At 37.4% G+C, this 24386-nt stretch overlaps 2 protein-coding genes across 5 annotated transcripts; one reads left to right on the top strand and one right to left on the bottom strand.

The window, feature by feature from the left end:
- Window positions 1-72: 72 nt before the first annotated feature.
- Window positions 73-8571, bottom strand: LOC113727596 (cation/calcium exchanger 5). 3 transcript variants are annotated; one of them, XM_027251848.2, is made up of 3 exons: window positions 7401-8571; window positions 738-1334; window positions 73-552 (listed from the first exon to the last, which is right to left on the bottom strand). In XM_027251848.2, exons 1-3 carry the CDS (start codon window positions 8328-8330, stop codon window positions 502-504), a joined length of 1578 nt encoding a protein of 525 aa, XP_027107649.2. In that variant the 5' UTR covers window positions 8331-8571; the 3' UTR covers window positions 73-501. The 3 variants fall into 3 exon arrangements, with proteins under 3 accessions (XP_027107649.2, XP_071932370.1, XP_027107648.1); XM_072076269.1 differs by having other exon boundaries at window positions 73-1334; window positions 7401-7649; window positions 7731-8571; XM_027251847.2 differs by having other exon boundaries at window positions 73-1334.
- Window positions 8572-15292: 6721 nt separating this feature from the next.
- On the top strand, window positions 15293-23838 carry LOC113724593 (subtilisin-like protease SBT1.4). 2 transcript variants are annotated; one of them, XM_072076268.1, is made up of 2 exons: window positions 21165-21290; window positions 21362-23838. In XM_072076268.1, the coding sequence occupies exons 1-2, from the start codon at window positions 21284-21286 to the stop codon at window positions 23557-23559; spliced, it is 2205 nt and encodes a 734-aa protein (XP_071932369.1). In that variant the 5' UTR covers window positions 21165-21283; the 3' UTR covers window positions 23560-23838. The 2 variants fall into 2 exon arrangements, with proteins under 2 accessions (XP_071932368.1, XP_071932369.1); XM_072076267.1 differs by having other exon boundaries at window positions 15293-23838.
- The last annotated feature ends 548 nt before the right edge of the window (window positions 23839-24386 follow it).

The raw sequence follows: 24386 nt of genomic DNA, 5'->3' as shown, positions 1-24386 counted from the left end.
AGGTCAAATGGAAAATTAGATGGGACCTTTTCACCTCGGAAAAGGGTCAGAATAAGGAGTAAAGGCAGCATGTTTCCTACCAAGAACAACTACAGATGAATATATTCATCATTTACTATATGATTCCACCATTCATGTTCAATGTAAATAACAAAAGAAAGAAAGAATTTTCTTTGATAGGCATCTGTAGAGGTGGCTGCTATACTTCTCGGGTACCTTTGGATTACAGACGAGGCGCTAATAAGGTATGGTATTTTGATACAATCAAAGGTTTTGCTGTTATTCTTGCAAGAATGGAGGGTGACTACCAGAAGTTATTAGTAAGGAAACATAAGATCAAAAGCTGTTTCTCTTCACAGGAAAAGGAACCCACGGTTCTGTAATTCTTCGCACTCAATCTTTGGTGAGGCGTAATTCTTCAAAAATGATCAAACGCAAGTCCCTCAATTCTTGCTCGATCCTCCTTTATCTTCATGAGAACAGGTCCTGTAAGTGAGTTCTTTATGACACATCTAACCTGTTCTGCAGATGGTATGCGCAGCAGCTTAGATTCTTCACCATCATCAGAATCATACCCAGAACATTGCAATGATCAGGCTCAGTATCATGAAAATAACGTAAAGCCCAACAAGGCAGAACCCCCAGAATCTTGGAACACGGAATCGGTGCCAAGTTACCACCAAAATGGATCCCATCAAGCTCAAAAGCAAGAAAATAAACGCCATAACGATACTAACATGGAAATGGAGGGCGTATGCATCTGGATAGACGTTAGCTGCTTGCATCACCAAAGCTGTACCAAGCCCAAACAGCATGTTAAACATTGGACAAGCAAAGCACCCGGCCATAGCCATCGCCGGCTGGCCAGCTTTTGCAAGTGCTACATCAGCAACTAGATCACCGACAGAGTTTCCCCATGCAAGCACTGTCAACCCAAGGATTGCTGGGGGCAGTTTTAGAAGTGCTCCAAGAGCTGCAAGGCAATTCAGGAGCTCGCCAGCAACAGTCGAGATCCAGAATACACTCATCACAAATGCTACAAGTACTACAGGTATTTGCTCAGTTTTGGGGGGTTCCTTTTCGACTATGAAATGAAGAATAGCTAGAGAGCAGCTTCCGCAAAGCACTATAAGCCAAAGAGCAAAATGAACATTCGAAAAAAGAAAAAGAACAGGATGATCTAACGGCATAAATGATCTGCAAGAATACAGAAGAGCAAGAGGACAAAGTGCAATATTTGCAGATTGATAGAATCTGCTCCACTCAGAAGGTGAAGTTTGGGGAATGGTGAGTTTGAGAAGCACTGAGACCGGAAGCTCCCATACTTGTGAGATCTGTGAAGAACGAAGAAAATATCACACCATAACCCACATTAATGTCTATAAACTAAATATTTCATACTCTCATACGGATCTGAAGTACAAGAAAACTACGAGTTATACACAACTTAGTACTTGTTCTACATCTACAACACATGGACATATTTTTTACAGAACATAATTGGAAACTATTTCCATATCCATGTTGAAACTATGTATTTGCTGCTCTAACTGGGATGAAGTCGTGCAAGTCCAGCTAATTATTTCTGAAAAGAAAAACAAAAATTTTCACTTAAAAGGACAATTTCCCCATAAAAGTTTGCCAATCCAAACCTCAAAAAGCCTTTAGATGAATAAAAGAGGGTTTCAAGCAACTGTTTATGTACTTCCCCGTATTATGTTTCAGCAAAAATGACTAATACATCACTAAGCATATAAATGCTGTTTTAAAATTAATGACTTCTTCTCTTAAGGAAGTAACGTATTTGACAAGATACTCCAGTATCTCAGTGTATTTATGTACCATATAAACCTGTTAAAAGCTAAAAATGTTTCAAATAAGCTAAATGGTCGCTACTGAAATGGTAAATCCTTACACAATAGCAAACTACAATGTTGTGCTACTCTCTACTTTCTTTCCTACAATTTTTGCTTCACCTACAAACTGAAGGCAGGTGCAGTAGTTCTTAGGACTCAACTCTCAGAAGAGTAGCTCATTGCCTGGGTAGATAATGTTAATTGTATGCATCTCCTTTCATCCCTAAGCCCAAAAGAACTCAATCCATGCATTTCTCAATGGCTTCCTCCATGGTAGGGCTGGGCTTAGATTGGATTAAGCTAGATTCCCTGTTTTTGCTATTGTTTCCACTCTTCCACCCCTAGTTGAAACCTATGTTACATGGACTCAGGTGCAGGGGTTGGATATGGCTAAGTGTCGAAGTGTCAGAATTGCATATTTGAAAATTGTAGGATCCGGAGATATCTGTCCAATTTTGGGTAAAGGTAGGGGTTGTGGGGTTGCACTCCTTAAACTCATAGATGGATAACATTTTTAGAAATAAATCATTCTAAAATTTATGCACAATGATGTATAAAGTGTATTTTAATAAAAAATTTCAATTAAATGTGCAATTAGGTTGAAAAGAACCATAAGCTTGGTTAGAAAGGTAAAATTTTCAAGTATGAGGGGCTGAAATTATATTAAAAAGTGCAAAATTGTAAAGAGATAAGTTACTTGTTGAAAATGATAATTACAGTCAAAATACAGGGATTTAGTTGCAAAATAAATATCATTGTCAATTCCTATATTCCTCATCCCTCATTCAGCTGTGCCGTCACCTCATTTACAGAGCATTTAAAACGAATGAGCACCTCTTCTCCGAAAACAAAGCCACTCTTACTCTTAGATGCCATTGTTGCTACAATCCCATATCTGCCAATGAAAGAGAATCAACAGCCGGCCTGTATTAAGTGAAAATATAGCGGGTGTTGTGAGTATTTTTCTATTCAAATCTCTAGCAGCTTTCTTCTCCTTTCTTTCTCCCCCGCAGAGCCACCCTTCTTTTCCTTCCACTTTCTTACCACTTCTTGTCCATCTCTCCTCCTCCGCCATCAACATCACATCTTGCACATCTCACATTAGTCAACGTATCCAAAAAAATTTTACCATATCAGGTACGGATTCTGTACCCGTACCCGTATCGTGTCAACACGGGTGCTTCTAGGTGAATGGCGAGCCCGGGTAACATAGGTTGCAACATGTATTGCTCATAAGCCTCCATAAACAGTTTCATGAACTATGCGGTTACAGCCATATACCATACTCTTCTCTAAGATCCTATCAAACATTTCTCGTTTCTTAATAAAAATTTTTTTGTTCCCTTTACAATAATTTGCTTCCATTACCTTCATTCCTAAATCTAAAGGCCAACTTCTTTCATCTAAATGTGCCCAAAGCTATATGAATCCAATGATTCCCAGCCAAAATCTGTACCTTATCTTCAAGTTTCAACAGGGATTTCTGTTAATGGGAAATCCAACTTTGTATCTTTTTTTAAATCGTGTATAGAGACTTCTAGTACCAGAAACCAATGCAAATCTTTTTCCTGTTTTTAATTAAACCAACCAACAGTTGTAGCACTATTGGTTTAGGCGCTCAATCATCAGTTGATTTGTTATGCATCAAGCACAATCAGACAAAGTAGAATGATTAATTCAAGATAGTGCAAGGTAAAGAGAGGGTCACAAACTACAGAATTTATAGGATGATTCCCGACTAATCCTATCCTCTACTGTTTCAATTCAACAACATCACTTGAAAACAAACTCCCCTTTATATTCAATTGATATCAATACTCTCATAACAAAGAAAGAAACAACAAACAGATATTTTAGCAAACGGAAAAGAACTGGTAAAATCATTTCCAATGATACTGGAAAGTTGAGCATGACAGCTCAACTATGGGCAGAACAAAAGAAAAAATTAAGTCAATGAGTCAAAAATAGCTCAATAATTTGGATTGTGAAAAGAACCTTGAAAAGCCACTCACAAATATTCATAATTCAACACCAAGCACGTAATCTCTAGTAAGTCACCCAGCAACAACTACCTATTTGCTACCTGTTATTGAGAGAAAACTAAACACAATATGACACTGATCAGATGGAGATATACATGATATATATATATATATGTGTGTGTGTAATCTTTCCGCCGTTTGAACAGTGAAATTTGTCGCTATACCAAAATTACAAACCAAAGAAGGCATATACCTACAGCTATAGCTTCTCAAGAAGTTCAACGACAGACTATACAAAGTGACAATACAATCAATGTGTCGCTTGAGGAAATCCAACAAAGAGGTTGTTATGTTTTCAAATCAAATTTCCCCCGTTGGTATTTCTCCTCCTATTACTTTCCATCAATATAGTCGATACAAGTGCTAAAGGAGCAATATAAGGTGACAATCTTCTTCCTTAATTTGCATGTAAAGCATTCAGTAAATGGACTGTTCTCAATTTCCCAGGTTCTCTTCAGAAATAACTGCATGCCCTATTGCTCACATTAAGTGGATGTAGTTCGAGATATAAGCACACAAACTAGAGACATACACTTTATACCAGACAGAACCCTTCAAAAGGCTATCTTTCTTCCAGAATTCACATTTTTCTCTACCCAAGCTAGACATGATACCCCAATCCATTTGCTCCAGTTATTACATAAATTTGGGTGCCTCCCTTGACAATCCCTATTCTCCCTCCAATTGGTTGAGTTCCAACTTCTTCATGCTATCCAATGTATCTTTGACCACACCTCAGTCTCCTCCAGAACTCATGGTCCAGGGCTTCTTTGTCACATCCCTCCACCCACTCTTACGGAAAATGACTGTCATCAACTCCAACAGCTTGCCTCAAAGAAACCACGTCCACTATCAACTGGACATCCAAGCGAAATTTCAAGAGACAAGGAGTAAACACTTTGATATGGTATGCATTGATTTTACAAAATGCTGGCTAATTTCCCCCTCAGACTCCCCTATCTGAAAGAAGTCACGCTCAAACCGTCACTTTTACCAAATTGACTTCATCTTTTAAGGGCACATAATCTAAGTTTGTCCCATCAAGAACATTAAATGTATTTCCAAGATTTTCCTGCTGTCTTTAACCACTGTTCTTTTGTAAATGTTATTAAGCCTTAATCAGTGCTCTTCCTCGTCTACTATTACTACAAAAATGGCTTCCCATGTCAACAGTTTACCTCTTAGATTCCCCTGCAAATAAATAGATTCCCCTGCATATAAGTAGTCAAACTAGCACCATCAATTTCCCCAAACTGACTTCTTATCCTGTACATAAAATTCTATGGGTACTTGCCACTGACACATACTTTGAAGACTTTGAAGGTCCTACTACAGTCCCATGGCATTCTATGACCAAAAAGATAAACTTCCATTCGCCTCCTTCCCATACCTAACCTATCTTCCTTCAATATTACCCAGCCTTCAACATGCAAAATACTGAAAAATTAGTCTCCCCACAAAAAATTGCAGAATGGCAAGTTTTACATTTACTTTAAGGTTACTGAATAAATTGAAGGAGTTTGCAATTGTTTTCCTCTCGATTTGGTAGCAATAATCTTAGGTCCCGTAAACACTATGAGCCCACCAATTAGTCATAACATCTTTTACCATAATTATAGATGTCGTTAGCTTTAATTGTTGACTTGCTATCCATATAAGTTTCTGATAAGTGAGTTTTCAAATTCATGACTGAGAACAGTTTTTTCTCCATTTCTTTTGAAAGGGATAATTGGGACTAATGAGAAATGTCCACGATTGTTAGTCCTGAAAGGTAGTAGTAACTTGTATACTTTTTGGCTGAGATTTTACCAGATGTTCATGCTTTAACATTGATTAAGTTCTTTCTGTAAACAAGCCCCGAAAAAAGTCACACTCTTAACAAGAGAAGGTGCTATGCTATACCTAAAACCAAAAACCATCCAAGGAGCATGGAAGTGATAAGAAAACAGAAAGACTTCAACCTTGTACAGAAGAGGAACAAAGAGAATAACATTACAAGGCCTTTAAGATTATAGCTTCATAGCTTATACGCATAGTAACTTGCATGAATTTTATTGGAGATTCCTTTGGCATTAGTGATACATTTTTTTGGCCGTGAAATCTTTGCAAGTTCTTGATCTTTTAAACCCTAATTAAATGAGAATTCTTATTGTCACAATGTCATATTTCCCAGGATTGGTGAAACTTCAATATGGCATCTCAAAATACTTACCTATTCCAAAAGCAAAACTACAATTTATTCCATCTCATAACTTAACAAGTAAGGTACACCACTTTTGTCACCAGCATATATGCCATTTTTTTTACTCACTAAAACAAATACAACATTTTCATTTAGGTAGCAATCAACATCAGAGTAGAAGCAGTGGGTCTGACCAAAACAAAATAGGTAGTTCTCAGTGTCTGCATCCAATCGTTCTAATTTTTCTACTAACAAAACCGTACCAAACAATACCTCTATGCTTCCCCTTGCAGTTGACAATAAGAAGCAAGTGTAAAGAAGATTAAAATCCAACTTTTGGGCCACTACCCGACATCACTCCCTTGTTACAAAATGTTACTCAAATTTCACCTTTTTTTCTTTTTTGTAAGCTCCGTTTTCATTGATCAAGAGATTTGAGTGTACAAAGTGTGGGGGATCCCCAATACACATCAGCAAAGTGCTGAGCATACATCACTGAGCAGGCTATGATCTATCTTGAATTTACAAGGTTCATTCCTAATGCAACACATCCCTATCTAGCTGAATTCGACTGTTTATTACATGAAAAATTTCAGATAGTTCCGTTAATGCAATATGATAATACAATTTCAGAAATGTAACTAAAACTTGTAACACCCATGGAGAGCTATGACCATTTTTTTCTACTTAGATGTCGCTTGCTTTTTTGGATTGTAGGAATACTATTTTCACAGGAAAACCATTTTTCCTGCCTATTCTCCCAGCCCCCCAAAAACTGCTTATTTATCTCTACATCATTGTTTATGAATGATATATTTGTAACAGCCTTTGAACCGTTTCATTCCTATGCTGCTGTTAGCTCTCTCTTTGCAAATAAATGATGCTGTCTAGCTATTGATTGTGCTCTTTCCACCTTTGTATCCTCTGCATTTCACAGTCAGACTAAAGCCCTGAACTAAGCATAAGTTAGGCAAACTAGTGCCACTTCGTCTAGATCCCATAAGTAAATTTCAGAAGCAATCCAATCTCTTACTACATTTGTCATCTTTTTCATTACCACTATACATTAAAAAAACAGCACCTTATACGTCCTTCTAATCACCAAATCAATCAAGAACCAGATTTCATACTCATGCGACAGTAATGACAGGAGAAAAGCATCTAAAATAGAAAGCACAACATCAACGTCCATCAATTATACAAATTGCACTGGTAAATGATAACAAATATCTTTCTTAAAACAGGACTCACAACTTTCTATCATTATCAACAAAATGGAAAAGTAACAAAAATCCATCCAACCAGAAACTGAAAACATACCTTTCCGAGAACTCGCCAAAACCCATAAATCTGCTTCTTGCTATCTTCAGATTTCATTAGAACTTCTCCACTTTCATAATCCATCTCTATCAACCCCTTCTGCTCCTCCTCATTCCCAATCAGCTCCACCTCACTCCCATCACCACCGCCACCAATCCCCCTCCTCTTCCCCTTCCCGCTACTCGTTCCCACATCCATCCAAAACACAATCCCAACGAAAAACAAGTAAAATCCAACAAACCCAAGCGCCTGCCACAAAAAAATCTCGGCACTCAAGTAAACATAGAACAGAAACAATGCAGCAATCAAGTAAAACAACACATCCCTTACAAAAGGCCCAGGATCAACCGCGAAGGGCGCGGCGTAAATGGCCACAAAACCAACAACAAAAGCAGAGACAAAAGTCCCAGCTGAGAGAATTGCGCCAAAACCAGTCCTAGCTTGTCCTCCCCTCACTGCAGCCACTGACGCAAAAACATCAGGGGCACCATTACCTAAAGCCAAAAGGGTCACAGCACCCATCGAAGGAGAGAGCTTCAAATGAGTACAAAGCTTTGTGACCACCACAGAGAACCGGTCTTGGGCGGTTTTGACAAGGATATAGAACTGGAGGAGGACAGAGAGAGCAAGAAATGGGATGGAAAGAAAATGGTTTTCTTGGAAGAGGCAAAAATGGAAGGAGAAGTAGTTGAATAGGCCATTGGTGGATGTCAGATTGGAAATTGAGCATGATGGGATAGTGGGACTGGTGTGAAGTGATCTATGGGGAAAAGATGGGATTTTGAAGGGGTTCTCTGGAGGATTTAGGAGTTGGGTTGGTGGTGAAGGGATGTACAGGAGGTAGAACAAGAGGGTTGTGAGGATTGTCAATGAAATTGCTGTGGATTTGAAGAAATTTGATTGTAAAGATGGTGAGAAGAGAAAGGCCATGCCATTCCAGAAAAAAAAATGGAAGCTTTCTTTTTTATTTTGTTTGGGAGCTGCTGAATTGGGAATTTTCAGTTATATCTGTTGGATTTAGAGTGTAAAAGTTCAGTTCAGTGGCTTTTGGAGTTTGGAGAATCCGTGGATCGTTGGTTAGCAAAATGCAAATCTTCTTTTCATTTCTGCTTTTGTGCTTTACGCGTTTTTGAGGCCTTTTGGCTTATGATCGGTTGCAGGATGTTGTTTGATTTGTTTCATGGAAACTTCTTTATTTAATTTAATCTTTGCGATAACGACTGAAACTTCTTTTGGTTGTGCAAAATTAGCTTTTCAACCTTGAGATTAAAATCCGAAACTTCTTTGTTAGTTCGAAAAAAGGAGATTAAATTTGAAAAGCATCTAAATGCGTGCAAGGAAAAGAATAGACATGATTATGTGTATTCGTATGGTAAATTCGATACAGCCATTAAGAAAAAACACAAACACGTAGATTTTGTGTATGTATTTGCCATAAAAACTAGCAACTTGGATCGTTAGAATTTTTTTTTTTTATTGGTTAGTTTGTTTTTCCAATTAGCTTAAGCAAATATGAAACTAGTTTAAAGTTTTTTTTTTTTTATTTACTATGGGGAGGTACTGGATATTAGAATGTTGATCAAGAAATTCGATCTCTTAACTTACAACTAAATCGAGTCTTAAAACTTTTTTGATATCCAATTACTTCATAAGTATTAACTAATTTACCGTTCAACATACTCAAAATGTCATGTTGGTACAAGGACTACTAACGAGTTTAGCCATTTGCAAGTAGCTTGTGAGCAGTTTGGTTATATACTCAGTTCGAGTTCAATTAACTCGATGCATATACTAAATTGAGATCAAGTCTCAATTTGTGCTACTCAAGTGCTTGTCAAGATGTCTGATTATTGGTATATTATTTATATTATATTTTTATTTTAATTATGAAATGACTGATAAGGATTTATATTTTAATTAATTTACCATAAGTGTTGCTTACTCAATAAAATTCATAAATGGCAAAAATGCAATATTGTAAAAACCAAAAAAGAAGTGAAGATTTTAGATAATTTACCATAAATTTTTGAGGATTTTTTTTCGAGTTTTATTTCCAATCTTAAAACTTGTTAGTCTCGAAATTTAACGAGTTGAATTCGAGTTTAGAATATCGTCGAATGACCGAATCAAGTTGAGTTACATAGCCCCTAGGGCATATGGCACAGCGGTTGAGGGGTCAGCCTTGTGTTGCTGGCTTCCCTACTGACCAGGGTTCGATTCGCGCCCGCTGCGTCGCACATCTTGACTCGCCCGAAATAAGCCGTATGGGGTTGTCGGCTTCCCTTCCGGTTTGGTGTGCCGGCTCGGGTTCTAAGGGCTCGGGTTGGATTTTGGGTTACAAAAAAAAAAAAAAATTGAGTTACATATAATTTTTTGCTCGCTCAAATTCGAACTCGAACTTGAATAAGCTTATGTAACATCGAGTTCCAATTCGAACATAGGACTACTCAATCTTGATTTGACTTGTTAACATCCTAGTTGGTACGTTTAGAAAAGAAAAAGGGCAAAAAAAAAAAACAAAAACCAGAAAAATAATCAATATAAGTTTCCAATTGGGCTTGAGATCAGCGATGTGGCTTTCCCATGCAGAATGGATGGAGCATACGTTCTTCCCTGTGAAATGTGAAGCTTCAGGAGTGAAGGCAAATTGACCAGCGATTTGAAAGTTAACCGGGCCAACACATTCTTGTTCCAGGCTTCTCATTAGGGAAAGACAATCAGGCCACCATTTTCTTTCGGTGTCTGATTGGGTTAAATCAGGTGGACTGGGTGCTCCCCAAAAATAATAGACCATCGGCTTGCAGGCTTAGGAGCCCAATACTCAACTTTGCTTGACATTTCTCCATTCTTTGCCATCAGAAGTTCAGAACTAGCAAACTGGATCATAAGCATTTTCTTTGTTTATTAGTTAGGCCATTTTTCCATAGGGGTAATTTTGGAAACCTTCCCTGAGGTTTCTTCTAATATCACTTAATATCCCTAAAGTTTTTGAAATCTTACCTCCTTTATCAGTTTCACAAGGTTAGATATCCCTTGCAATGATAAAAAATCGATGGCACTACCCCTGCATTCTGTTAGGTTGCATTTTTGTTATTAAATTTATGATTGTTTTCTCCTTGATTTTTATCAAATATTATGTTAATTGGTAGATTCTACTCATATATTGATAATTGGCGTTGGTTGTAGGGATTTGGAACAAAAAAGAATTAAAGATGTGATTTTCACTGGACTTTTATATTGTTTAGCGCGGCCATGTAAATGTCCATGACTCCCTGTATTACCCTGCATGTCCGGGAAGCTCGGAATTTGGCACGTAAGAAGATCTCCAATTCTAAATCAAAGTCATGAGGATCAGATTTTCCTCACCGAATGAATAGTCTTTCACTTTTAATAAGATATTAGTCTAATCTATCTATCTTGACTTTTTGGAAATAATCATTGGCCAATCGGGAATTTGATTTCGTTTAGGAAAGTAATTAGAGTAGGAGTATAAAACGAAGCAAGAAACAATTCAGTTGGTATCTTACGGTTGGGAGAGGAACGGGAACGACGTTCTCTTTTACCTTTTTCCTCTTGACTCTTTATTTGATAATCGAAGAATGGCTTGGCGATCAACTCAACTATTTTGCATGTGATTTCTTCAATGAAGATGAATTAAGCTTTTCATTATAGTCAAGGAACAACAAAAGATTTGGTTTAACTAAAATTGTAAAATCAAATTGACTATATTTGTTTCTTTTATTTATTGGTATCCATATATTTCCTGATTTAATTTCTTATGATTATTACATTATTTGATATCTGGAGGCCGGTATTTGAATTAATCAAATAACCTAGAACCAATTAGAGCAATTAAATCCGTAATTGTTTAATTACTTCAAAATAGTAATAACTGATATGATTGGGTTTGTGTCAAGGGAACATATGGACTAATTTAAAATAACCCTCATAGCGTGTTATTTGGTTAGAACATGATTTCTCTAATTCTTAAGGCAATTGAGAAATTGAATTCTAAAATCGTACTTAGAGTTGTTTCTTGATTGGGGTAGTGGTTAACGGTCATACCTTAATCACCATCGCTTATTTGACAGTTATAACTTGTTTATCACTGAATAAATGGAATTATTATTGCTCAATGATCAATTGAATAAACCATCTTTGAAGTTATTTCTTAACTAGAGTTTATTTATTATCGATTTAATTGTAATAAATTGTCATTTAGTCTTTTTATTTGAGTTATTTAATTATTCTCATTTTTATAAAAATCGCCCTTACTCTATGCTCCAGAATAAACGAATTTTTCCCAATTCCTGTGGATTCAATCCTGTTCACCACTATATGCAAAATTTCTATTTTTCTTAAGTAGGTTTTTACTATTGCACAGGATCGACACCTGTCATATTTTTAAATTATTTAACAAAAAATTCAAAATTAAAAGAGAATTTTTAACCCACAAAATATAAACAAAAATAACCAAATGACTATCCAATATTAGTCTCCATATATCTCTATGTTGAGATGGTAGTAAGGCAGCAAAGGTGGTGGTTAAGTTAAAATTAGTAACGTCAATCGCTTCAAAGGATTTTGATAAGTAATTACACCTTGAAAAACTTTCCAAGATGGATTTAAGGAAGTGAAGCAATGTTTTTAGGAAATATGTTTTAATACATGATGTAATTCAAGTTCTATTTCAAATTAAAATTATCTTTTTTACACAAGCGATTTGCATGTAAAGCATAATTATAGAAAAAAAATTATAAATAAGCCAGCATTGAAAAAATTAATAAAAAATTATCTCATGACCAAATATCGAAACGTTGCCTATGCTTATTTTCTTTTTCTCCCTATGAAAAGAACATATGCAATTCTAGATATTTTCAGCTTTATTTTTTAGCCTTATTTTAATTTTTTATTGTTGATGTAAGTATCATAAATATGATAACATGTGGGTAGTATTGGAAGGAAAGTTTTATCTTTCTTGCTTTTCCCCAGAAGAGGTTGAAATGTTACAAAACATTTTAATAAAAGAGAGGTAAGTTAAATTTTAGAAACCTTAGAGGTGCTAAATGATATTATGAGAAACCTCAAGGGAGGCTTCTAAAATTGCCCCTTTTCCATATGCACGCCAAGTCCCAAATGGAGTATGCCATGTGGCCACATTTTACCTGTAATAATTCAATGATGCATTATTCTCACATAATTAGCAAATTATTTCAAATTTGGAAGCATTTTTCTCATCCAAAATTAACTAAACTATAATACAAAACCATCTTCTTTGTCATGGGTTGAAACAGAGGTTGGGAAAAAATGTGTATAGGAGTTGGTTTTGAGCCAAAAACAAAAAAGGATTGGAGCTAGTGTATTTAATTGTAAGTACAATTCTTTTGGTTTTATTTTTAGAAGCTATAGTTTTATATTCGTGGTGACAGTATGAAAGATGGTTTTGAAAGTAGTGGTAGTTCTTCAAGTAAACAAAGTGGTATGGGAGTATTTTTTTTTTTTTTTTGGGACAAAAGAGTAGTTTAGGGTTTCCATTCAAAATTTTGATGTTTTTAAGGTTTTGTTACACTGTAATAAAAGTAAGAAAGGTATATGATAATTCTAAACTTCGAGGGTGTAAGTTATATTATGAGAAATCTCACGGTAGGTCTTTGATATTATCCCCAATTTGTGGGCTTGGGTCATGGGTATGAAAAAAGAGGTTGGACAAAAGGAAGGTGTACTAGGAGTTGGTTTTTGAGTAGATAAAATTGTTTTGGTGCTAGTGTATTTCTTTATAAGTAATTTTTTTTTTATTTTTAAAAGGTATATTTCTGTAGTTGTGGTGGCAGTACTAGAGATGGTTATATAGGTCGTAGTAATAGTTCTGCTAGTGAAAAAAAGTGACGGATGAGTTTTTTTTTTTTCCTTTGAGCAAAAGAGTGGTTTATAGTTTTCATTCAAAACTTATCCATTTAGATTAACTGTTTTTAAGAGTGTTTTTAAAATATTTTACTGTAACAGTGTATATGAAAAACTTTCACTATGAATGTTTTTTGTGGTGTTTATGGAAGGATTTTTGGAATATATTTTGGATATATTCTGGGGTACCTTTTAAAATAAAAAAAAATTTAGGATACTTTTTAAAAATTAACACTACCATCCCAACCACCAACCCCTCCCTACTCTGTTCTCCTCCCCCTCCTCTTCCTCCTCCTCCTCTCTCTCTTCCTTCTCTCTCTCCTTCCCTCTTCCTTCTCCCCTCCCCTTTCCCAAGACTTTCCACCCCCTTCCCTCTCTCCCTACCCCTGATTTGGCCTCGACTAGGTTGCTGCCTTTTTGTCGCAATCTAGCCTCAATTTGGTCGAGACTATATCGGATGAGAGGGGCGGGGATTGGCGGGGAAGGAGAGGAAAGGAAAAGAGGGTAAGGGGAAGGAGAGGACAAAGGAAGAGGGCAGGAGAGGGAGAAGGAAGAGAGGGGAGGAAAAGGAGGGAAGGAGGAAGGTTGGTGGCAGTGGCGGGTGGTGGTGGTGATAGGTGGAAGATATTGTAAAATTTATTTTTTAATTATTTTTGTATATTTGTGAGTTGATTTTGATATGTTGTATGGATAGAGTGTTTTTGAAATTGTTTTTATTTATGCATTACTGTAACATTATATTTGAAAAATTAGCTTTTAAAAAATAGGCCAATCCTCTCTATTGGATTTCTCTTTATTGATTTCTCCATATGCTTATAATTAAAAATTTAAAAATCCACAAATTTATCCAATTATGTCATTACTTTTTTTTTATCTTTAAATCAACATATTAAAAAATGATATTCTTTTGCAGATACTTTGGCATTCAATTTTTACGAAACATTTAAATGGTAAAAAACGAGTCAAAATTGTAACAAATTTGTAATGATTAATTAGAGGGCAAATTTTATTTAATTTCATATGAAATTTTATGTATGGACGGTGTTGACTTTCAAAAATAATTATAGAGTTAATTTTATTGAAGTACAATAGAGTAAATTCTTTTCAATGCAATGAAGAGGAGTTTAGTCCAATTCTCTGGTATTATCCCTAAAAGGAAAATCTCCCCTACCCAAGCCCATAAAGGTTATAAGTAAAAGACTTAGGCGTCAAGAATGGCATGTTCTACGTTTTCTACCATTGAAATTAGCATCATAAGATGCATGTGGTTTACTTAGACTAAAAAGTGGTAAAAAATAAGAGTTGGGATCACAATGAGGTGCTTTTTAATATTTAAGGGATTAAAACGCATTAATTCGGAGGTGGGAACTTCCACAATGCAAGGAGTCAATATGCAATTAATTCGTTTATTAAATACCAAATTTCATTTATTAATTCGTTTAAGAATGTCGCGATTTTTCAACTGGACTCTTTCTAATAGAAAAATTCTTTATTAAGTAACATATGATTGAAGTGACAGAAACAAATTAAAAGACAACTCACCTTCTTGATTTTAGAGATTCTCATATATTTGTATATTTCTGTCTATCACTTCGATTTTGTAGGTGGACTCTTTCTAAAATAAAAGCAAAAGAAGTACCGCTCAAGTGTCCAACAATTTAGAGGGCTAACTTTTATGGAACTCGTCCTGTCTAGTTTAGATGGCTAGTGTGGTTTTGCTTGGCTTGGTCCTATTGTTGTATTTAATGACTCAATAGTATTATATTGATTGAACCAGTTTGGATCGCATCTTTTAGGGATTCTTGATCGAATGTAGTGAGTTTTTTTAGATGGAACGAGATAAAAAAATGATTTAAAAATGTGTCTAAAAAAATATGGTTAAAAAATTAAAAAAATTTTTGTTCTCCAAAACTACCAATCCATACATTGATATAGAGATGTTCGCGAGCCGAGCTACTTGCGAGTAGCTCGCGAGTAGCTCGGTCAACAGCTCGACTCGAACTCGGGTTGATCGAGTTCGAGTCGAGTTTCGAGTAACTCGACTTCCAATCGAGTCGAGTTTCGAGCCGTATTATCCCGGCTCGTGGCTCGTCGAGTAACTCGACGAGCCGGAGTTAATTAAATAAATATTTATAATTTAAATAATATACATTTCTTCCTTCTCTGTGCCGACTGTGCGACTTTCTTCTCTGTTCGAAGAAAGCCTAGCAAAAAAATTCAGTTTACCAGCCGGCAGCTGACTCTGACTGATTTAGATCTACACCCTCACTCCGTTCGTCGCCGACGCCGTTGCTCGCCGCATCTGTGAGACTCCATCGCCATCGCCATCGCCTTAACAAGTCCCAAGTCCCAAATCGAAGCTGCTCTCTGCCTCTCCGGCCTCCGCCAGTCCGCCGCGCTCTACGTCTCCTGTCGGCTGTGTCCTGCCGTGCTGGTTCATCGCTCCAAATCGAAGCTGCTCTCTGCCTCTCCAGCCTCCGCCAGTCCGCCGCGCTCTACGTCTCCTGTCGGCTGTGTCCTGCCGTGCTGGTTCATCGCTGCCGAGTGTCGAAGACGAAGCACCAAGATCTCACTAGTTCATCGCTGGTTCATCACTGCTCATCTCTGGCTCACTTAGGTAAGTGCTCCTCTGTTTTTGGCTCTGTGTCTCTGGCATTAAAATGGGCCAAGATCGACTAGGAAACTTGTTATCCTGAATTGATAAGGGGACGAAATCTCTCAGAGACCCAGAGATTTCAATCCATCTGCCATTATCCTATTACTCTCGGCCAAAAAAAAATAATAATAAAAAAAAAGAACCGACGGGAAACAGAGGAGGAGCAGCCGCCACTGCTGGGTCGTCGGAGTTTGCCCATACCGCCACGGTTATCCAATTCTTCATTTAAAACGCCCCGTGAGCTATTCTTTGCTTTCCAACTTGAATTTCAATTTGATATTTTCTGGAACCATCTTTTGCTAGTTTCTTCTTGAATTTTTTTAATCTGGAGTTATTTACAATTTTCATGGCTGAGTATACTCTTTGGCCTTTGTTGGACCGAAATCGTATTTTGATTACAAGTTTTGGGTCTTTCTTTCGTTGGAATTTGATGGGGATCTTTAGAATTTTCGTATGCCCTTCTACTGTTTGAAGAAATGCCTAAACGAGAACTTGAAATAAAGAGACAAATCTCTTGTATCTGTGCTCGTGGGGAGCAGCTCCTATCAGTCCAACGCTGATAGGAGCCCGTGAGTTCGGCGGAAATCCATCAAAGACCCAGAGATTTGCTAGTAATAGTATGCGTCATATGAGGCATCTGCGGATTTCTAAGTACTTCAATTCTGTGGGCGCTCAAGAAGCGCCAAATACCTGATGCAGATTTAGGAATCGTGCAATATTTATGTAAATAATTTTAATTTGTGCTCTTAAAAAAATCAGACTTAGGATAATGGTGTGCAAAAATATAGCTAAGACTGACTTCAAAATCCTTTGTGTTATGATTTGACCAACTAGGTGTGATGAATTTGCCCAAATTCGGATTTGAGCTTGTGGTAGTTGGGATATTGTGGCTGTTTGAGATAATTGTTTGTCTCTCAATTTGGTGGCTCAGCTCATGTTTTGCTGAGTTTTGAAATTTTGTGGGGAATTTTGGTTAGTTTGGGTACTTTTGCAGCACACTTAGGAACTATGATCCGAGGAATTAGAATCATCCATATTTTCTGCTCTTGTGGGCACCTACCGATGGTGGGTAATTGCTGAATTTGAAAGTTTCATGTCAAGCAATCCAGCAAGTGGGAATTTCCCTTTTTTCTTCTCTATTCTTCTTTGTGGTGAATCTGATTTTTAGGGGTGTTAAAGATGCTAACTGTGGGAGGTAGAATGTGGATAATTTTAGTTGTATTTGTATTGATGAATCATGGATTTTATGCCTCATTTACTCCAGCTGATAGCTACTTGCTTGCCTTTGAATCTTCCCAAAACATCACCTTTGATCTGTTTTTTTCGTCAAATCGAGTCAAAAAGCTTGATAAGACTCGACTTGATAAGGCTCGATTAAAGATCGAGCCTTATCGAGTCGAGTCTCGAGCCTGAGGAAATTCTTCGAGTCGATCTTCGAGTATCGATTTTCTTGGCTCGATCGAGCTCGAGTCGAGCTCGAGCCTCTGTGTGTATGAGTCGAGTCGAGCTCGAGTATAGTGATACTCGAGCTCGACTCGGCTCGATTACATCCCTACATTGATAGCAACATCACTAGCCTAACGTAAGACCAATTTTCTTCTTTCCCTATCTAGCATGTCCCTGTCCACGTGTTACACGTTTTGGTTTCAATTTCCACTTGGTGGGCTCCGTGATGTGCAAAATCCACAGAGTAAAGACAGCAGAAGCAAAATGTGAGACTTATGATCTGGTCCAAACCATAAAAAATGCTGTTCTAGTCATAGTTTTTTGTTTTTTTTTTTTGAGCAAACATTGAGATTTTCATATATCAGGAACGATACAGTTTACAGTTACGCATGAAAATCTTTTAGCCTTTTATATTGTAGTGTTTTAGTGCCAATAGATAAATTAGTATACCAAATATACCCACCCAATGGAGGGAAATTTGGGTTGCCATTTAAGGTTTCTCAAATAGGGGAGGTAGGTATCTTTTCTTCAGCTGGGAATGATATGTATCCTTTTGTGCTTAGAATTAGTCTTGTTATGCTAAGAAATTTGGTGAATTGTTTGCTTAACTATTAGATTGTGGTTCAATCTGAAATGAGTGCTATGTATTGCTTGGTAATAGGAGTGATGTGTATCATCTCATGTTTGGAGGTGTCTTATTTCCTAATAATAGAGAAATATTAATTATTTGCTTCTCTAGCTCTATGAAATGTTCTGGCTGTAATTCACTTTTATTGCATTAATTTTGAAATAGATAAAGTTTTTCTTGGAGCAGTTGTATTTTCGGTTAAGAAATGAGGAACAAGAAGCTGTTTCTTTCATATAATACTCCCTCGGTCCCATTTTATTTGTCTTGATTTCTATTGGCTTGTCCCAAATTATTTGTCATGGTCCTAAAAGGGTAATGAAAAAGCATTTACCTCCTATTTTACCCTTCATTCAATTTACAAAAAGAACATTAAAGTTATGTTTCAACATTAAATGTTCTAACTAACTAATGTAAAATTCAAAGATTCAGAAACAACTAACAAAATTTGAATTTAAATTAAGGAGCAATGATGGAAAAAGTTATCTAATAGTTGGTCAAAATTTAGGTTTTTGAAATTATGTATAAAGTTGGTCATGACAAGTAAAATAAGTTGAAGGGAGTATATAATTAATAAGCACAAGCCACTGCTTAAAATAAAGTCACTGTCTACCTCCAATTATAAGGGTAAATTTGTCTTTAGATTTTAATTGTTAAAATTTGATGTCAGTTAGTTTAAGTCCGTTAAAAGGCGAATAGGAATTGCAACTTAAAGGGGTATTTTGTTTATCTCATGAATACGGGGATGAACTGAAACCAATCTCTAATTACAGGGGGCAATATGTTTTTAAGCCTAATAATTAAGAGTCCAAAATTTGTACAATTCCTTTGGACCATTCAGCCGTTAACCACTAAGGGCAGACGGAAAAAGACCCAACAAATTAAAACACTTTGGGGAAATGTTGGAATAAGAGTATAACAAACAATTCAACCTCTTTCCTCTCTCCTCGCCATGTACCAGAGTGTGATCTTCCTCTTCTGTCCAATCTTGCCATCCTGATAAAAAGCTTTATTCTCCACCACAGGCTATATAATTTGCAATTTTTTGAAATGCAAATTGGGTTTCTGTAGATAAATTTGGAATTTTTTTTATGGATAAATACGATCTCCTAAGAATTTGAAGTCAATATCTTGGGGAATACGAGGGGAATAGCTTCATAAGTTAATTTCTTCTTCAACACTTTTTTTTTTTTTTTTTTTTTTTGCATCTCAAACAATGTACTTTTTTTTTTTTTGGGCTTGGATGCAGAAAACTCCTAAAAACTGTTACAGTAGTTGCACTTTACACTCTAAAGTATTTCAATATGCATATTGCACCCTTGGTCAACTAAAAAATAACATGAAAATTAATTTCATTTAAGTAATTGATGAAATGACCAATTTATCCTTCATTAAAAACTTAAGAGGCAGAAATACCATTTTGATGGGAAAGATTACTACTTTAAACAGACTAATACTCATTTTATAAAAAAGGTCTAATTGTTAACACATAAAAAATATATTGCATCACTTCGAATGAGATTTAAGATTAGTGGGTCAAAATGGGAATGATAACTGCTGTAATTTTTAAAATCTCATAATTTTTTTCCAACACATTATAATGCTATAACTTCATATAATCAGCAAAATTTCACTTAACATCTTCACAAGAATAAAACTAGCGTAGAACCCAAAATTTATCATATGAATTTAACACAATAATTGCAATAAAGATTCAATACCAAACCAAAATTAAAACCCACATATTAGTAAACAAAATATTGGACTTAGAAGTTTCAATAAAACACCTCAATTATTTACTTTTCCTTAATCACAATCTTTTCTTACCTAGGCTAACTTGACTTATGTATTAAAATAGGGTCGTTGAGATTATTGAATTGAATTTATTCCCTTTTTTCTTTTTTCCCCTATTTTGCTTGTTTTAATTAGAATTTTAGTATGAAGTGATCATATATATGTTTGCAATTAGAATTTTATTATGAAGTGAAAATTAATTCATTTAAAATGAAAGGGCATTTTTGTCTTTTACAAATTTTTAATGGAGGATAGATTGGTTGTTTTATCAATTATTTCAGATGAAGTAAATTTTCTTATTGACTAAGGGTGTAAAGTACCTCTTAAAATAGTTTAGGATGCAAAATGCAACTAGTGTAATAGAATCTTTTACATTTAACACCTTTTTTTGGGAATATACACATAAACTGTTGATTAAGGCACTGTTTGTTTTGAGGGAATGGCAAGGAAGGGAAAGGAAATGAAGGGATAAAATTTTTGGCATTTGGTTTGGTTTTTGAGGAGGGAAAGGCAAGGATTGGGAGGAAAAGGGAGGAATAAGATTTAATTATTTTTTGTCAATCTTCTTGTCCTCCAAAAGTGGGCGAAAATAGAGAGAGATCACACCAAAATTAACGAAAAAATTAATATTTTTTTAAAAAAAACCTACTATGTATTTACAAATTAAACTTTTAAATTATGAATAAAATCTTAATTGATGCGTGATAATTTACTTTCCTTTTCTTCCGTAATCCAAACAAAATGGAAGGATTCAGATTCCCTCTACTCTCGTTTCTTTCTTTTTCCATGAGGGTCTTCTCCTTTCCTTCCCTTCCCTTCCCATTCCTTCAATCCAACGGTGCATAATGTTCTATTGCTCCTCCATTATAGTTATTCATAATTGGATGACAGTAATATTAAGCATCAAATATCGAGATCTTCTTCGGTAAAATGGGGAGTTTTAAAACTAGTGATCAACTCTTTCTGTATTCTACTGGTATATGATATGACAGCTTCAAAACGATTAAATAGTAGTACTATGCACCAAGCCATCATTAATGGTCTCTGAAAGCTGCTCAACCTTTGAAATAATTTTCCCATTGCAAAAGTTTCACAAGTTTCTTGGCCTGTCTAAGCTTTGTTAAATGTGAAAAAGACTCAGAAGACCAGCATAACCAGCAAAATTTTACGACGTGTCCCAGCAAGACCAACCAATCATACAGATACCGAGTACAGATCATCATCATCTCATAATTTCTTATATGTTCAATCAGGAGCCTGATTAATTTGCACGCATTTTCTTACTCTCCTCAACCCCACGGTCTCCAATGGCTGCCGTGTCTTCTCTAGCTTTCTTATCTCTCCTTATCTTCCTCTTTTGCATCCATGCAAGGATAGTTGCTGCCTCTTCCGACTACGGTTATAAAACCTACATTGTTTACGTCTCCGAGTCCGTAAAGCCACCCGTTAACACCTCCCACCATGACTGGTACTCCTCTATTCTCCAGTCCCTCTCTCCTCTATCCACTGATCTTGACACATATTACTCCTACTCTTTAGTTTGCCCTGCTGAACCATTGTCCACGGTACTTCCATACCAGAGTCCAAGTAACGTGTATTATGACCTTCCCAAGACCAAACTCCTCTATTCCTACGAGCACGCTATCCATGGCTTTGCCGCCCGCCTTAGCGCCTCCCAGGCTGAAGAGCTCCGTCATCAACCCGGAATTCTGTCTGTCATCCCAGACAGCATCTCCCAGCTTCAAACCACCCGCAGCCTTCAATTCCTAGGCCTAGCTGACTCCTGGGGCATCTGGCCCAACACCAACTATGGTGAGGACATCATCATCGGCATCCTTGACTCCGGCATTCGGCCTGACCATCCTAGCTTCTCCGATGCAGGCCTTTCTCCTGTTCCATCAAGCTGGAGAGGAGGATGCGAAACAGCGTTGGACTTTCCCTCAGGTTCATGCAACAGAAAACTCATTGGTGCCAGATCTTATTACGGAGGATACGAGGAATCCATGAGAAGGTCCTTAGAGGAGATGGGAGAATCTAGGTCGCCTACGGATGACGACGGTCACGGAACGCATACGGCGTCTACAGCAGCTGGGTCGGTGGTCAGGAGTGCAGGTTTCTATGAATATGCTACAGGCGAAGCCAAAGGAGTGGCGATTAAGGCCAGGATTGCAGCATACAAAGTCTGTTGGGGAGGTGGATGTTTCGATTCGGATATATTAGCAGCCATGAATCAAGCTATATCAGATGGAGTTCATGTGCTTTCGTTGTCCCTCGGCAGAAGCCCAGCTAGGCATTATTACGAGGATCCAATTGCAATTGCTGCATTTCATGCTGCAGAGCGCGGAATTCTTACTTCTGCTTCAGCGGGAAATTCTGGTCCTAGCTACGGGACTGTCGCCAATATTGCACCTTGGATTCTTTCTGTTGGTGCATCCACCATCGATCGGGAGTTTCCAACGGATGTTGTTCTTGGCGACGGAAGCATTTTACAAGGTGTGTCTCTGTACCATGGCAACCCTCTAGTGAATGCTCTGCTTCCCCTGGTTTACGCCTCAGGTGCTGGAAACAGATTCTGTCGCCAAGGAGAACTCGTTCCTTCCATGGTCACGGGAAAGATTGTGGTGTGCGACGTTGGGGGTAATACTGGGGGAGTTGCCAAAGGATATGCAGTCCACCTCGCCGGTGGCGTGGGGATGATACTCGCCAACACTGAGGAACAAGTGGAGGAACTCAAGTCGGAAGCCCATCTAATTCCAGCCACCATGGTGGGGGTAACAAACGGCAACATAATTAAGAACTACGTCAGGTCCCAATTAGCACCGACGGCTACAATTATCTTCAGAGGAACGGTGGTGTGGATAACACCATCGGCGCCACGGGTGGGGGTATTCTCCAGCCGTGGTCCAAATGTTATTACACCGGAGATTTTAAAACCGGATGTTATTGCTCCTGGAGTGAATATCTTAGCCGCCTGGTCCAAGTTTGCTAATCCATCCCGTTTTGACGGCAACATAGATAAGAGAAGAGTGGATTTCAATATTATATCCGGCACCTCCATGGCATGCCCTCACGTCAGTGGAATAGCAGCTCTGCTTCGCAAAGCTCGTCCCTACTGGTCTCCGGCAGCGATAAAATCAGCTATTATGACCACTGCCTATAATGTCGACAACAATGGGAGTAACATTGTGGACCTTGCCACTGGTGTAGCATCCACCCCATTTGCTCACGGCTCGGGTCATGTGGATCCTAACAAGGCCCTTAATCCGGGCTTGGTTTACGACATGGGAACTAGCGATTACGTGCAGTTCTTGTGTTCTATTGGGTATACTCAGACTAGAATTGCAGTCTTTGTTTCGAATCCGGAGAGCTGCCGTCCAGGGATTACACCTGGAGACGTCAACTATCCCTCTTTCTCTGTGGTTTTCAGTCGTCAGAGAACCGTAGTTACGCATACAAGAAGGGTTAGAAAAGTCGAGAGCACAGCAGCCGCAGTGTATACTGTCACAGGGATTCCTCCTGAGTTTGTGGAGGTCAAAGTGACGCCAGATAAGCTGGCGTTCGACCAATACAGCGACACCTTGTCCTACCAAGTCACCTTTACGAGTGCTGCAATTGAGACAATAGGCAACACTACTTCTGCTTTTGGGTATCTGGAATGGACTGATGGGCAGCAGCATATTGTGAGAAGCCCCATTGCAGTCCTGTGGAATCGTGATCCTTGGGTGGATGCAATGTAAGGTTTCAAGGGAAAAAATGGTAATGCAACCTTCTGGCTGTTATATGGTTGCAAATCTAGTATGCAACTTTCTGGCTGTTATATGATTATCGTTGTGTGCATCTATCTGAGATATATTTGCATACTCATATGCGAGTATCTCATTCAATAAGAAAAAATTACTATGTTAGTTTATTATCTTTGTGGTTAAGATTACTATATATAGTTGTAGTTTGTTCATTTATGATAACTTATTCACTTATAGTTCTCTTCGGAACGAAGTGGACATCAAGATCCTCAACCTGTGTGCTTTTTTTTTGTTGTCATGATAGACCAACACCTTATCCAAATAAGCCAAATATTTCCACATTTTCATAGCTAGGTAATACATATGTTCATAGGTAGGTAATCGTAAAGACTTCATTATGAAAAGGAAAAAATCTAATAATACCACAAAGCACAAAACAAGAACCACAAAGAGAAACAAATAGGGTCGTTCGTATATCCATGGCAGGCAAAATGATCAAATCAGAATTCTGGTCGTTATCCAACTTATGGCGTAGGGTCGAATTTGAGCTTGTCACAGGTAGTGGAATCAGCCTTTAGGGTCAACCTTAAACCCAACCGAGACCTAGACAGATCATACTCAAATATCTGATGCTTCAACTGACATGCACCCAAGACTATTGGAGCATTGGGCTCGTACGCTCCCGGCCGCTTGGACAATGGTATTTGAACACTAAACGCGTCGCGGTTTTGCTTCACAAGAGTAGCTGTACTGACTTTGGGAACTGAAGGAGGCAACTAGAGCTCTTAAAAGGAACCAAACTATTTGCAAGCTCAGCTGTA

This window comes from Coffea arabica, chromosome 2c, assembly GCF_036785885.1.
Source record: "Coffea arabica cultivar ET-39 chromosome 2c, Coffea Arabica ET-39 HiFi, whole genome shotgun sequence".
NCBI classification, from domain to species: domain Eukaryota; kingdom Viridiplantae; phylum Streptophyta; class Magnoliopsida; order Gentianales; family Rubiaceae; genus Coffea; species Coffea arabica.
Note: the sequence above shows the minus strand (reverse complement) of the source record. Positions and strands in the feature narration are given on the sequence as shown.

Bases quoted from the DNA above. Each gene is read 5' to 3' on its own strand.
- LOC113727596 (XM_027251847.2), bottom strand. From the start codon at position 8,330: ATGGCCTTTCTCTTCTCACCATCTTTACAATCAAATTTCTTCAAATCC. The intron at 1,335-7,400 runs GTATGTTTTCAG...CGTTCTTCACAG, and splicing joins TTTGGCGAGTTCTCGGAAAG to ATCTCACAAGTATGGGAGCT.
- LOC113724593 (XM_072076267.1), top strand. From the start codon at position 21,130: ATGGCTGCCGTGTCTTCTCTAGCTTTCTTATCTCTCCTTATCTTCCTC.